The sequence below is a fragment of the Natrix helvetica genome (genome assembly GCF_964273705.1).
Source record: "Natrix helvetica genome assembly, chromosome: Z".
NCBI lineage: Eukaryota > Metazoa > Chordata > Lepidosauria > Squamata > Natricidae > Natrix > Natrix helvetica.
In genome coordinates this window covers 138,462,626-138,478,692 of record NC_138554.1, presented here as the reverse complement: position 1 = coordinate 138,478,692, position 16,067 = coordinate 138,462,626, and the positions used below count along the sequence as shown (strand labels likewise).

Here is a 16,067-nt window from a genome sequence, read left to right as displayed (position 1 = left end):
TAGAATCTCACAAGCGCGTCGACCCTCAAACACAATGTGCTAAGAAAGAAGCTAAGAAGCAAACCGGAGCCATGGGAGGAGCAGGGCCGAAGATTGGTCTTGTGGAGAGAGATCTTCAGCAAATGCTTTCAGCGCTCCAGACCAGATCTAAAGATGCTTAAGCTATTATCTTGGAACGTGAATGGAATGAACTCCCCACAAAAAAGGAAAAAAATATTTTATTATTTGAAGCAATTTAATAATGATGTTGTTTGCCTTCAAGAGACTCATATTAGGTTGCAAGACCAGAAGTACTTAGTGAATTCAAAACTGGGAACATTTTATGCTGCCTCTGATTTGGTAAAGAAAAATGGTGTGGTGATATATATAAATAAAAGATTTTCAACTAAAGTTATAGAGGCAGATGACGCTGGTAGATATATAGCAATTCAATTTGATACAGACTTCGGTTCCATTTTGGTGCTAGGAATATATGCTCCTAACCAATGCCAAGAAAGTTTTTATAAGATGCTCCATTTAAAAATTTTAGACTGGAACTTTAAAAGTATTCTAATAATGGGAGATTGGAATGGAGTGATTTCTCCAAAGATAGACAAGAGTACAAAGACGAAATTCACTACCAAATTACCAAAGGCTTTTTTTGATTTACAAGACGATTTGAAATTAAAAGATGTTTGGAGCACGCAACATTCTAAATGAGATGGATTTTTCTTTCTATTCAGATAGACATAAATCCTTTTCAAGGATTGATTTCTTTTTGTTAACACCGGATCTACTTCCTAAAGCCAAGAAATCCAAGATTTTCGCCAGGACACTTAGCGATCATAGTCCGGTGTGGTTACAAATTGAATTAGGGATGAGGCCAAGAAGGTCTTGGAGAGTAAATGAAAATTTATTTAGATATGAAAAAAATGTTGATGAACTTAAAAAACACATGAAGGAATTTTTCAGTTTTAATATGAATAAGGGCACTCCCATTGAAATAGTTTGGGATGCAAGTAAAGCTTATATGCGTGGGGTCCTGATACATGTGAACTTTAAACACAAACAAATTAGACAGAAAAGGAGAATGGAATTGGAAGATGAAATAAAACGCAAAGAACAGCTGCTTATAATAAACCCGAATGACCAGGCGCTCCAGATGGCGCTAAAGCTGTTGAAAGATCAATTTCAAATGCTTATAGCAGAACAAACAGCAACCAATTTGCAATTTGCTAAACATAACACCTTTGCCAACGCTAATAAACCTGGTAGATGGTTAGCATATACTTTGAGAAGGAATATGAATGACAGAATTATTGATAAAATTGAGTTTCGAGGGAAGATGGTATATCAACAAGAGTTGATTAAAAAATCATTTGTGGACTATTATACTAAGCTATATGTACAGGATAATATACAGGACAAGTTAATAGATGATTTTTTGGAAGGAAAAAGGGTTGCAAAAATTTCTGTGCTTCAAAAGGCAAATTTGGAACGTCTTATAACCGCTGATGAGATCACTTTAGTTATAAATCAACTTAAATTAGCTAAGGCTCCAGGGACTGATGGTTTGACTGCAATGTATTATAAAACTTTACAACTGGAAATGATTGAATATCTTACACAACTATTTTGTAATATACAACAAGGAGGTAAAATACCTCCCTCATGGAAAGCGGCTTTTATCTCATTGATACCTAAAGATAAAGAGGGCCCTAAGAAACCAGAGGATTACAGGCCGATATCTCTTCTGAACACAGATTATAAAATATTTGCTAAGGTACTAGCCAACAGATTGATGCCGGTTATTCAAGAGATTATTCATCATGATCAAGCAGGATTTATTGAAGGCAGACATATGAAGGAGAATGTAAGGCAACTCATAGATTTAATTGACTATCTTGATAAGAATAAGCAGATCTCTGCAGTGCTGGTTTTCTTGGATGCAGAGAAGGCCTTCGATCGAGTGAATTGGAACTTTCTAACCAAGACTTTGGAAAAGATGGATATGGGACCACGATTGCGGCAGGCGATTGGAGCAATTTATCAGCAACAAAATGCACAACTTATTATTAATGGAAATTTGTCAACAACTTTCGAGATACAAAAAGGCACAAGACAAGGTTGCCCATTATCCCCATTGTTATTTATTTTAACTTTGGAAGTCTTGTTGAACGCAATTCGGGACTCAAAATCCTTAGATGGCATAGCTATCAGGCAAAAGGAATACAGAACTAGAGCATTCGCCGATGATCTGGTTGTTATCCTTTCACATCCTTTGAAATCAATAATCCAGATGAAAAATATCATAATAGAATTTGGCATGGTGTCTGGGTTTAGATTAAATCAAAACAAAACGAAAATGATGGTTAAAAACATGACAGAGACTCAAAGAAAGAGACTTGTAAGTTTAGCAGGTTTTGAAATAGTTTCTAAAGTTAAATATTTAGGAATACAAATTTCAGAATCAAACACAAAACTTTTCTCAAATAACTATGAAGTGTTGTGGCAAAAGATACAGAAAGATCTCGAAGCGTGGAAAAAGTTACAATTGTCTTTGCTTGGAAGGATCTCAGCAATTAAAAGGAACATTCTACCTAGATTTATCTTTCTATTCCAGATGATTCCGGTGCTTAAATCAGATAAAACCTTGTTAAATTGGCAAACAACATTAAATAAATTTGTTTGGAAGGAGAAAAAACCGAGAGTAAAGATGAAGATTATGCAAGATACACGCGAAAGAGGCGGCCTCAGACTCCCAAACCTTCGATTGTATTATGAAGCTGCGGTATTAACGCATGTAGCAGACTGGTTCGGGAAAACAAAAATGGAATTGCTCAATATAGAAGGCCATGATCTTGTTCTGGGATGGCATGCATATCTTTTTTATGAAGATAGGGTGGACAAAGTGTTCAACAATCACGTTCTCCGAAGTGCCCTGATGAGAGTATGGAAGAAGCACCGGCCCAATTGGGTTTATAAAATACCGCTTTGGTTGGATCTTGCAGACACCATGGGGATTATGAATATTAAGTCACTCGGGGGTTGTTTATATAAAGATGTGCTTATTGCTGATGGGGGCGAATGGAAGTTAAAAACTTTGGAACAGCTGTTGGAAGAAGGAATTACTTTAAATTGGTTACATTACATACAGCTTCAGAAGAGATGGGAAGAAGATCGCAGGGTCGGCTTTATGGATAAAGAAGTGGAACTGATTAAGCAGATAAAAGAGACTGGTCCAAAACAAGTTAAAAGAATATATAATGTACTGTTAGAAAGAGACTCAGAAAGTGAATTGGTTAAGGATTGTATGATTAAATGGGCTCAGAATTTTGGTGAAGTGGTTATGTTGGAAACGTGGGAAAAAATATGGGTTCAGAATGTTAAATTTACACAGTCACAGAATTTAAGGGAGAATGTTTTACAGATGGTATTTAGATCCTAAAAAATTATCATGCATGTACCCAAATGTTCAACCAAAATGTTGGAGATGCGGGTGTCTAGATGCTACCTTTTTTCATGTATGGTGGACTTGTAACAAGGTTAAAGCTTTTTGGATAAAAATATGGTGGGTTATGCAGAATGTATTTAAGAAAAGAATACAATTCACTCCACAAATGTTTTTATTGGGTATAGTTAAGGATTTTACCAAAGGGGAAACAAAATTGGCCTTGTATATGGTTACAGCAGCTAGGTTGTTGATTGCGCAACATTGGAAAAAAGATTTTTTGCCAACAATTGATCAATGGATTCAGAAGGTGGCGGGGTTCGCTGAAATGGCAAAAATTTCAGCTTTCTTAAAAGCTCAGAAACAGGAGGATTACACACAGGAATGGGCAAAATGGATTGATTATATACAGAATAAATACCAGACTAGGAGTTATCATCTAGCCTTTAGGTAAGAATGTTTAGACCGATAGATGATCAGAGTAAATAGTATATGGGATGTTTGGAATTGTTAGAGTGGTATATAGCGGAAGTCAGGGGGGTGGGTTTGTGTGGGAGGTGGGGGAGGGTTAGGGTGGAGGGTGGGGCAATATATATGTATGAATAAATTAGAAGATGGGACTAATGAAACATTGTTAGGCTAGGAGAAATTTATATTAAGAGTTATAGATGTTAAATTAGCTTAGAAAATGATCAATGTGTTATTATTAATTTAAGAGAAATTTATATAGTGTTTGTTGGGAGGAGAGGGGTTATGAGTAATCTATTTTAAGATGGGGGGAGGGGAGGGGGTAAAGTGTTTGGTATAATATTTGAATGTGAATTTTTGCGGGGGGGTTGGGGGGGTATAGCATTTGTATGAGATTTATATTGTGTGGAGGGGGGGTGAAAAGGGGGAAAATTTGTTTGTACAAAACTCTTTTAATAAAAAAAAAACATTTTTGTTTGCACTTGTCCTTAGAAGTTATGCTCGCTCCATTACCTGAAGGTTTTAGAGAAGAGATTGAATAGTCATTTTACTGGAACGGCATAGGGCTGTGAGGGCGAACCTATTCTATGCATGCCACAGTTAGCACACAGAGCCCTCTCTATGGGCATGCCAGCCGTCGCCTCAGCCCAGCTCCACCATGCATGCATGCATGCCTCCCGCCGGCCAGCTGGTCTTCGGGTCTCTGCCACAAGTGTGTGGGGTCAGGGAGCATTCAGTGGACGCATACGCCCATGTGCAGGGAGGACGCATTTAGGGGCCCCGTGCACACGTCCCCCCCCTGCACCCCATTTTGGACCTGGAAAGCCTCCTGCATCAATCTGGAACCCAAAAAAGGGCAAGGGAGGGAGTGCGGGTTGCATGCGTGGGAGGGTGCAATCATGTGCAGGTGGCATGCACAGTGAGACGGGGCGCATGCACGCACTTGCATTTCATTTTATGGTTTGGTGTGCATGCGCTTTGGGCTCTCGGCACCAAAAAGGTTAGCCACCCCTGGCATAGAGTTCCCTGTTTCAGCAGGGGGTTGAGCTAGATGACCTCCAAGGTCCATCCCAACTCTGTTATTCTGTAGTCTGTTCATTTAGCAGTTTGTACACATAACTATATCTGCCTGATTTTTTTTTCCCCAGCTACAAATGGCAACCGTTAAGTTGCAATCCCACGGTGACAGCCCAGCTCTCCGTAAAAAGACAGACGGCACGATGGTAAGGGTTAAACTCTATAAAATTGTTCTTTCGGGATACATTTTTCTCAATTTAGCTTCACTGGTTAGCAGACCCTCCTCTGTCTCCCTTTCATGGAATGACTGTGTTTTATTGTTAGGTTCTTTCATTAGTGTTAAACGCTGAGAGGAGCGTTGTTTTCAAAATAAATTTTGTTAAAAGTTTCAGAAAGAACAAAGAAGGAGGGGGAGGAGAAGGAGGAGGAGGTCCTTGGTTCTTTCTGAGCCTGGTTGATTTATTGCAGGTGTTTCATAACCCAACTAGGTAACATCCTCAGTGCTAGAAGGGAATGGGGTTTACAGAGAAGAGGAGGAAGGAAAAAAGATAGGAGGAGAAGGAAGAGGAGGAGGAGGACTGTGTGGTCCCTGCCTACCCTCGGAGTTTGGTGGTTTTCTTACAGACCTTTCATTACCCAACTAGGTAATGCCATCAGTGTGAAATGCCTCGCAAAGTGCAGAGTTGGATTTCTTTAGCTTTTGGGGTGACGTGATGCCGTTCTTTAGGTTCCCTTGGTTTCCTTGAAAATTGTGCTGGTAACTTCAAGTGTGTCTTTTGCTTTTCCCCGGGGTCTTTGGTCTCCTCCGACAACACGACAATGGCCTAAAAGAGCCCCGAAGTGAAAGCATTGCATGAAAAATTGTCCGCTGTGAATCTCAAAGCATCCGAATATCGCAACCAGCTCCAGTCCACAAAGCAGGAACTCAAGATGACGCAAAAGGTACTGTGTGTGTGTGTGTGTGTTTGTGTCTTTGTGTCTTTGTGTATGTATGTGTCCGTTTTTGAGATGTAAGCAAGAGTGGCCAAGGAGGCAGGATAATTTTCATACCCCATTAATATTATGTTCATTTCCAATTTGCTGGCCAGAAGGAGATTAAATACATCTAGTCCTCAACTTGCAACCACAATTGTGACCAGGACTTACGTTGCTAAGCAAAATGGTTGTGAAGCGAGTTGCACCCAATTTTACGTGTTTGTTTATTTTGGGGGGGACGGGACAGTTGTTAAGCAAACCCATGCGGTTGTTAAATGAATCCTGAGGTCGTAAAACGAATCAAGCCTTTCCCCCTATTGACTTTGCTTGCCAGAAGTTATCAGCAAAGGTCACACATCGGGTACACGGGACTCTGCAAATGTCATAAGTGCAGGTCGACCGTAATTGAGGCCAGAATTAAGATTCTCAGTCATTCCGGTTAAACAAGTGGCCATGCCTGATTTTATGACATTTTGGGGGGGGGGTGTCATTAAGTGAACATGGCATCTGTTCAGTTAACACATCAAATGGATTCTTTTTACCCAAAGGGTGATTTTGTGTGTTTGTGTGTGTGCAGGAAATACAGATAGTCCTCGACTTACAACAGTTCATTTACTGACCATTTAAAGTTGCAAAGGCTTATCAGGGTACTTAGCGTAGAACTTCTATAAGAGTCTAGGAGCTCTGACATGAGATTTATCCACCCACTCAGCCTGGGAGAGGGGAAAATGCTTTCAGGATACCAGATATTGAATTCGATTCCTATGTTTCCTGGAGTCCAAGATTTCCTTAACCTCAAAGTGTTGCTCTCCCTCAATAAGAAGAGGGGCAGAGGATGGAGGTAGGGGCGCACGAAAAGAAGAAGTGTGCTCTGGTTTCAACAGGTTTACATGAAACACAGGATAAATCCGCTTAAGGTGCTTTGATAACTCCAATCGTACAGAAACAGGATTAATGATTTTCACAATAGGGAAAGGACCGACATACTTCGGCCCCAGTTTCTTTGATTTCTGGGTGGTTTGTAGAAACCTGGTGGACAAAAACATTCGATCTCCTACTTTGTACTCCCTATGCTTCACCTTCTTTTTGTCAGCTTGTTTCTTGTGTGCCTAATGAGCAGCCTCCAACGCCTTGCGGGTCATGGGCCAAATTTGACGAAGATGGTCACTCCACTTGGAGAGGGACAAAATTTGCGGTTTTTCTCGAGGCAACCCAGGAATTGGTACAAAGTCCTGTCTAAACACAACTCTAAAAGGGGTCAAGCCGGTACTGCTGTGCACAGAGTTGTTGTATGCCACCTCAGCATGTGGTAACAGTTCAGCCCAGTTATCTTGTTGATAATTGATGAAACACCAGAGGTACTGTTCCAAAACAGAATTAGTCCGTTCACAAGCCCCGTTAGTCTGAGGATGGTGGGCAGAGCTTAGCCCCTGGGTAGAGCCAATTAGCTTCAGAAACTCTTTCCAGAAGAGGGAGGTGAACTGGACCCCCCTATCCGAAATTATGTGTTCGGGTACTCCATATAACCGGTATGCATGTGAAATAAACAACTTAGCTAACGACTTAGCTGATGGGATTTTGGAACAGGGTATGAAATGAACTTGTTTGGAAAACAGGTCAGTAATTACCCAAATCATGGTATTCTCCTGTGCGCTGCTTGGGGAATCTAAGCATGGGTTAACTTTGTCCATTAGCCTAGAGACTGAGTTATGCAAATTAGATGACCATGCCTCCTCTGCCTGGAATACTCAGTTTTTTAACTCAGTCCAGCCTGAAGAGACGCAATTCCAAATCTCTCTAGACTAATAGATAAGGTACTTACATGTTTGAATTCCTCTAAGCCTGGATTTAATTTAATTTAATTTAATTTGATTTGGTTTAAACCTTTGGGATAAACAACGAGGCGTGCATTCTGCAGCCAGCTCGAGCCGCTCGTCATGTGGATTTGCCGGCAAGCTCCACTCGGCAGGAAAATGCCGTTGACTCTTCCGGCTAATTTAGAGGCTGGTTCGCCGCCTTTCTAGCCGCATCGTTGCACCCTGGGGTCGGTTTGCCGCTCCGCGCCGCATTTTTCCCGGGAGCGATCCACTTTGCGAAGTGGGATCTTTCTCCCGAAGACATTGCCTTCGTGCCTGGTGATTGAGGCTGGTTCCGCTTTTGTTTCAGAGCGCTGCAGCCCAGGCGCAGTTTAAAACTCCCGCTTAAATGTCGGGCGCCATTTTGGCTTAATTTCTTGCCGCGTTTTCGCAAAGGGGAAGGAAGGCGGGGCCTCCCTTCCCGCCCAATTACTGACGTTACGTCAACTGCTCTCTCCTATTTCTCGCACTTGCCTGGTTCGCTCGGCTAGAGATACATCGTTGCAGCTGCTTCTTAGTACTGCTACTTACCTTCGTTAAGGTCTTTTGTGAGGAGATTGAGCTTTTCGTTTCATTCGAATTTAGTATGGCAGAATCCACTAATTCTGGAGGTATTGTAAACACCACCAATGTGGCCCGCTCGGAATCCGAGGCTGATGTTCCTTCTAGGGTGGGTAGGGCCGCAACCAGGGCCTCCACCCATGCTTCCCGGGCCTCCTCAGCAGCCCCGGACAGGGTCCAAAGGCGCAGGGACAGAACCAGGGCACCATCCAGAGCCCCCAGGGTGGCCAATCCTTCGCCTCCAGTGCTAACCCCTCAGGGTCCCACACCGCGTTCCCCCCCAGTTTCACCTGGCAATCGAGGCTGGTCTCCGGACCTCCCCTTACCACAGGCCCCAACTTCCGAGGAGAGAGACTTAGAGGGCCAGTCTTTCCCGATTTTGCCAGCACAGGGCGTGGCTTCGGCCCAGCCCATGGCTGGGCCTTCTGCAACCTTCACACCCACGGCTGCAGGCCTCAGGCCTACGGAGGGCCAGGAAATGGGCCTTCACCCAGATTTTTATCAAATGATATCTGATGCCATTTCGAGGGGTGTGGATGCAGAGTTACAGCGTAGATCCAACACCCCCAGGGCCTCTTTAGCGCCTAGGGATGTTTCCACTTCCCAGGCCCAGCCCTCCTCACCTTTACCCTCTGAATATAGTGAGGAATCAGCCTTGATGGAGGAAGGTGAGGTGTTAGATATTGAATTATCCGATGATGAGGGCATTCCAGTGGACCAACCCTCCTCAGGATTATTTCGCCCAACCTTGTTTAAGTCTTTATTATTTAAGGCCAAGGCTACCACTAACATGGGCGGTTCCACCACCCAGGATAGCACTGCTGTAGGATTGGATGCCACAGAGCGCCTGTTTGCAGAGCAGGTTTCGGAACAGGAAGCTATTCCCTTTCCCAAGCTCTTTAGTGATGTTATTCAGAAACAGTGGGCACAGCCCACTGCTGTAGCCCCCCCTAGCAACGGGGACAAGAAATTATACATTTCCACTCCGGAATTGGAAAAGATTCTCCAATTCCCTTCTGTGGATGCTCCCATTGCGGCCCTGGCCTCCCCTGCACTCATTCCTTCGGAGATTTCTGAGGGATTGAAGGCTGAGGACCGCAAGGCCCGAAATGGTCATACGTAAGACACATCAAGCAGCGGCCTGGGCCTTATGTGCCGCCTCTGCGGCGTCCTTCTTTAATCGTACATCTTTGGTCTGGCTCAGGCAACTACAGGCTAGGCTTGCCCCTGAAGACATGAGACTTCACCAGGACGTCACAAAATTGATGGCGGCTCTGGAATATTCTGCGGATGCCACTCTTAATGCGGCCAAGTTCGCTTCCCAAGCCGTAGTTTCTAATGTAGCCTCTCGTCGCCTGTTGTGGCTTCGCCATTGGCAGGCGGACGTACTTTCAAAATGGCATTTGGCTTCCACGCCCTTCAAGGGTGAGGCCCTGTTCGGTTCCGTTCTTGATCCTATTCTTATCGAGACTAGGGACAAGCGTAAGGTCCTTCCTTCTGCCACCAGACGCAATGACAGGAGACAGCAACCATATAATAGATGCCAAAACTTCAGGGCTGGGGACTCGGGGTTCACCACCACTCCTTACGTTCCCCAATATAACCGAAGTAACCAAGCTCAGGATAGGGGCCAGGACCGCTTCAGTTCTAGGGATAGGAATCGCCAGCAGTCCCAACCACAGGCTCAGACTAGGCGGCCATTTCGAGGGGGCGGTAACCGGTCCTTTCGCAGGTACCGGTGACTCCCAAGGGGAGGGGGCCATAGGCGCTCGGCTTCTGGCCTACGCTCATCAATGGGCGGAGACCACATCCGACGCCTGGGCCCTTCAAGTAGTGAGGCAGGGCCTCACTCTGGAGTTTCTGTCCCTCCCACCAAGATGCTTCATCCGTTGCCCGGTACCCAGGTGTCAAGAAAAAAGGCGCCTAATGAACAAAGAGATTCAACACCTTCTGTCCATCGAGGCTATAGAGCAGGTTCCAAAAGGGCAGGAGGGGCTAGGATTTTATTCAATCTTATTCCTAGTTCCCAAAAGCTCAGGAGGATGGCGGGCCATCCTGGATTTAAAGCGGCTCAATCTCTTCATAAAATACCAAAAATTCAAGATGCAGTCCCTCAGAAGCATCTTAGCATCCATACGCCGCGGCGACCTGATGACATCGGTCGACATAAAGGAAGCATACCTCCATGTTCCGATACATCAGGCCCACAGGAGGTTTCTACGCTTCCACTATGCAGGCCGTCATTTCCAATATCGGGCCCTGCCTTTTGGCCTATCATCGGCCCCTCGCACGTTTACCAAGCTCCTCGCAGTTGTGGCAGCTTCGCTTCGCACAGTGCCCATACGGGTCAACTGTTATCTAGACGACATCCTACTTCTGTCTTCGACGCGTGCCCAGGCGGTAAGGGACTTGGAAGTCACAATGGACGCTCTGCGCCGCCACAGGTTTGTCCTGAACCTCGCCAAGAGCCACCTACGACCAACCACGAAGTGTTCCTGTCCCAGGACAGACGGCAGAGCATCTGCGCTCTGGTGAGTCGAATATCATCTCAAAGACTCATTCCCTTGGCCACCCTCTCCCAGTTACTCGGGAAGATGATATCATGCATCGATGTGGTTCCCTGGGCCCGATTCCACTCTCGCCCTCTCCAGTGGTTCCTGCTCCCCTTCCAGAGAGCTCACACAAGCCACACCCAGATCAAGGTGCGTCTACCACCCAAGCCACTCCGATCCCTCCGGTGGTGGGCTTCTTCCAAACTCCTCAGGGGGAGCCCGTTCAAGGAGCCGGATCGCATCCAGGTGACAACAGATGCCAGTCTGTATGGGTGGGGAGCCCATGTACTGGATCGGGTAGCACAGGGCCGATGGTCCAGCCAGGAAATCAACAACAGCATCAACTGGCTGGAACTACGGGCCATCCGGTTAGCCCTACTGGAGTTCAGGGACATTGTGTCACACAACCACATTCTAGTTCTGACGGACAATGTGGCCTCCAAGGCCCACATAAATCGCCAGGGGGGCACCCGCTCCAAGGCCCTAATGCTGGAGGCGGAGAAGTTACATCACTGGGCGGAAGCCAGACTGCTGTCACTGAAGGCGGAGCACATTTTGGGCGACTCCAACACACAGGCGGATTGGTTGAGCCGAGCAACGGTCGACCAAGCGGAATGGCAGCTGCATCCCTCCCTCTTCCGGGAGCTAACTCACCGGTTCGGCACACCGCAGGTGGATCTTTTTGCCCAGCCTTGCAATGCTCAGACAGCCAGATATTACACCCGGTTCCGGACTCAGGGGGTGGAGGGCACGGATGCTCTAAGCAGCCCCTGGCCGCCCGGCCTACTGTACGCTTTTCCGCCACTACCGATTCTCCCTCTGGTCATCCAGAAAATAATTTCGGAACAGGCAGAGGTTCTCCTAGTGGCGCCAATGTGGCCTCGACGTCCCTGGTACGCTGACCTCGTCCACCTGTCCATCAGCCGCCCTTGGCGCATCCCGGACAATCAGATCCAGCTCAACCAGGGGGCTCTCATTCATCCGAATCCTCAGCTCTTGCAGTTAGCTGTGTGGCACGTGAACGGGCTAAGCTGACCAGTCTTCATTTCTCCAGCGCAGTCATCGACACCATTCAGGCGGCCCGCAGGCCTTCCACTACTCGTATTTACGAGGCCACTTGGCAGGCTTTCTACAGGTGGTGCCGTCGCAATACCATCGTTCCGGCCAGAGCATCTGTTCCCCAGGTCCTCGATTTTCTGCAATCGGGCCTAGAGAAGGGATTGGCACCGAACACTCTACGCCGTCAGGTCGCCGCTCTATCCACAGTCCTTAGTGGCGGTCGGGCCTGGTCGCTAACTCAACACGCGCGGGTCAAGGTTTTTCTGAAGGGCGCCTCCAACATCCGGCCTCCAACTGTCCACCGTTATCCTACCTGGGATCTTCCATTGGTACTCAGGGCGCTTACATCATCGCCTTTTGAGCCCATCCGCTCCATCAGCCTACGACTACTCACGCTCAAAACAGCATTCCTGGTGGCCATTACTTCTGCCAGGAGAGTTTCGGAACTGGCCGCTCTCTCGGTTCGGTCTGATCTATGCATATTCCATTCCAACAGAGTAGTCCTCCGTTTGGATCCGTCTTTCCTGCCCAAGGTCAATACCTTGTTTCACAGGGCGCAGGAGCTTGTCCTCACGGACTTTTGCCCGCATCCTTCTCATCCGCAGAAGCGACAGTGGCATCATCTGGATGTTCGGAGGACCCTTCGTCGCTATGTGAAGCGCACGGCTGTATTCCGCAGGACAGAGGCGCTCTTTGTCTCATTCCAACCTTCTTCCATGGGGCAGAAAGTTTTCCCCAACACCATCGGACGTTGGTTAAAAGCCTGCATCGCACTGGCTTATGACTCTCAATCCCGGCCGGTTCCCAGACGTATTACTCCTCACTCCACCAGGAGCGCAGCGACAACAGCGGCCTGGTCCACCCAGGCTTCGGTTGAGGACATTTGCAGAGCAGCCACTTGAGCGTCGCCATCTCCATTCATTCGGCACTACAAAGTGGACTCTTATGCTTCGGCTGAGGCATCCTTTGGGCGGCGTGTACTACAACAGGTGCTCGCCTCCTCTGTGGGTCCTGACCAGCCTACTTCCCGCCCTTAGGTCTACTGCTCTGGCATGTCCCATGCTTGGATTCCCCAAGCAGCGCACAGGAGAACGACCGTTGACTTACCTGAACGGTCCTTCTATGTGCGCTGCGAGGGGAATCCAATCCCGCCCGATGATTGGGCTGGTCCGGGTCTTCTCCTCGTGACTCTTGACTTTTGACTACCTTATTCTAGACGTGACTTTATACTGGACGTGCCTTAATGATACCTTCCGACTGCAGTCGTGATTGACTTTGACTTACTTCTCCAACGGCTGTCCTTCGTGCAAAACTGAGTATTCCAGGCAGAGGAGGCGTGGTCATCTAATTTGCATAACTCAGTCTCTAGGCTAATGGACAAAGTTAACCCATGCTTGGATTCCCCTCGCAGCGCACATAGAAGGACTGTTCAGGTAAGTCAACGGTCGTTTCCTAGACTTTCTGACAATGAAGTCCATCGATATCTCATTCCATGGGGCCTCAGGGCGGGCCACACTTTGGAGAAGGCCCTAGGGTTTTCCTGGTGGGCGCTTTGCGGCAGCACAAACGGGACAACTGGCTATGTAGGACTCAATGTCTTTTTTCAATGAAGGCCACCAAAATTGTCTCTTAACCAGATGTAAAGTCTTTACAAATCCAAAATGGCCTGCCATTCTTGAATCGTGGGCCCGTTGAAGAACAATAGTTTTCAGGTCAGTAGGAACATATAATTTAGCCCCTACCCAAGCCAGTCCATCCTTCATAGTGCATTCGTTTGAATGTTCCTTGAACCAGTCATCGGACTCAAGGCCCTCCTTGAGTTTGCACATGAGGTCCGTTGTGACCTCTAAATTCGAAATGCCTTGGCTTCTAGTAATCACCAAGGCAGCTAGACTTTTTGCTGGGATGACTGGGTGAACTACCTCAGCTTAGAGCTGTTGTATTGGAGAAGCCTAGACAAAGCATCAGCCATGAAGTTCTCCCCCCCCCCCCCCCGGATGTACTTGAGGGCAAAGTTGAAATGGTTGAAATGTTGCGTCCAACGCACCTGTTTAGAAGATAGCTTACGTGGGGTCTTCAATGCTTCCAAATTGTTATGATCAGTCCATACTTCAAAAGGGTGTTTCGTCCTTCTAGAAAATGTCTCCAGGTCATCAAAGCCCATCTGACCGCAAAAGCTTCCTTTTCCCATATAGCCCATCGTCTCTCCATCTCTGTCAGTTTGCGAGAGGTGTAAGCGCATGGCTGCAATTTTCCATCAGCGTTCATTTGAAGTAATACTGCCCCCAATGCCACATCACTGGCATCAGCTTGAACGATAAATGGTGCCTCCATATCTGGGTGTTTCAAAATGGTTTCAGCTGCAAAGAGTCGCTTTAATTTCTCGAAAGCGGCTTGACACTCCATAGTCCAATTCAAAGGCTTACCTGGTCTAGGCTTGGCCTTCCCTTTTGACTTTAGGAGATTTGTAATGGGCAGAGCAATGCTGGCGAACGAGGGGATAAATTGACGATAAAAATTTGAAAATCCCAAAAAACTTTGTAATTGTTTGCGGGTGCAAGGAGGTGCCCATTCAGTTACAGCCTGGACTTTCGCTGGGTCCATCTTGATGCCATTGTGGGAGATGCGGTAGCCCAAGTAATCAATTTTCTCTTGATGAAATTCACATTTAGACAATTTGGCATAAAGTTCTGCAGCCCGGAGTTTCTTGAGTACTGATCATACTAAAGTCACGTGTTCATCATGTGTTTCCGTGTAGATAAGGATGTCATCAAGATAGACCATCACACCCTTGTACAGGTGTTCATGTAAAAGTTCATTTATTAATTGCATGAAAACAGCTGGCGCCCCCTGTAGGCCAAATGGGAGTACACTGAATTGAAAACACCCGAGTGTGCAGTTGAAAGCAGTTTTCCATTCATCTCCCTCTTTGATTCTGACTCTGTAGTACGCCTCTCTTAGGTCCAATTTCGTGAAGATCTTCCCTTTACCCAACTGGGCCAACATATCGTTCATCAGAGGGAGGGGATATACATTTTCCATGCACACACTACTAAGATTCCTGTAGTTAACACAGAGATGAAAGGAGCCATCTTTCTTTTCTCTGAACAACACAGGGGCGGCCACATGTGGCCTAGCAGGTTCAATAAGCCCCCTTTTCAAATTTTTGTCAATAAACTTCCGTAATTCCTCCATTTCGTGTGGGGTGATTGAGTAAATCTGGGGTTTTGGAAATTTTACCCCTGGGAGGATCTCAATGCTGCAATCTGTTGTGCGGTGAGGAGGTAATTTAGCAAAGGATTTTTCACTGAAAACGTCTTTTAGGTCCCAATATTCCTTTGGGATTTTCTCCTCCCCTTCAATTCTTTTTTGCACCGTGGCCGCTAGGTTAGGTTCAGTGTTGGCAATAGTGGAAACCCTCCCTTCTTCCTCAGGGGGTTTAGCGGATCGGATGCGCAACCACCCTTTCTTCCAGTTGATGTGTGGGTTCCATTTACGTAACCAGGGTAAGCCCAGTGTGAGAGGCCGGTCCAACCCCGGTGCCACAATGAAACTTAATGTTTCACATGTCTATAGGTTCAGTCACAAAATGGGCAGGAGCCCCCCCCCCCAGCTATAATAATAATAATAAATAATAATAAATATTTATTTCTTAGTCGCACCCTCTCCCGAAGGACTCGGGGCGGCGTACAACAAAACATAGGAAATAAATATATTGACATACATATAACAAAACATATACCAAGACATATATACGACATATACAAGGAGGAGGTGAACTAATAGATAAAAACAAGTAAAAACACAATGTTTAAAAACCCCTAAATAAATTGAATGCAATTAAAATACCCCAAATAAAAAACCCGTCAGGAGCGATATAGTTGGATCAAAGTTGAGCCAGGCCAGCAACTTGAAAAAGGTGGGTCTTGAGCTTTACACGAAAGGAGCGGAGGTCAGAGGTATTCCTAATATCCGGGGGGAGGTCATTCCACAGGGCTGGGCCCGCCACAGAGAAGGCTCTACTCCTAGGCGCCGCCCCTCGACACTGTCTGGTGGACGGCACCTGGAGGAGGCCCTCTCTGTGCGAGCGGATTGGTCGCAGGGATGTATGGGGCAGAATACGATCCCGCAAGTAACTAGGTCCTAAGC

General features: G+C 46.3%; 1 protein-coding gene across 1 annotated transcript in view; it reads left to right on the top strand.

The window, feature by feature from the left end:
* The first annotated feature begins 5,035 nt into the window (after nucleotides 1-5,035).
* CCDC13 (coiled-coil domain containing 13) overlaps nucleotides 5,036-16,067 on the top strand; it is a 36,461-nt gene continuing 25,429 nt past the window's right edge. The window contains exons 1-2 of the mRNA XM_081933564.1: nucleotides 5,036-5,121; nucleotides 5,747-5,857. Coding sequence (XP_081789690.1) covers nucleotides 5,053-5,121; nucleotides 5,747-5,857 — 180 coding nt within the window. The 5' untranslated portion in view covers nucleotides 5,036-5,052. The remainder of the gene's footprint in view (nucleotides 5,122-5,746; nucleotides 5,858-16,067) is intronic.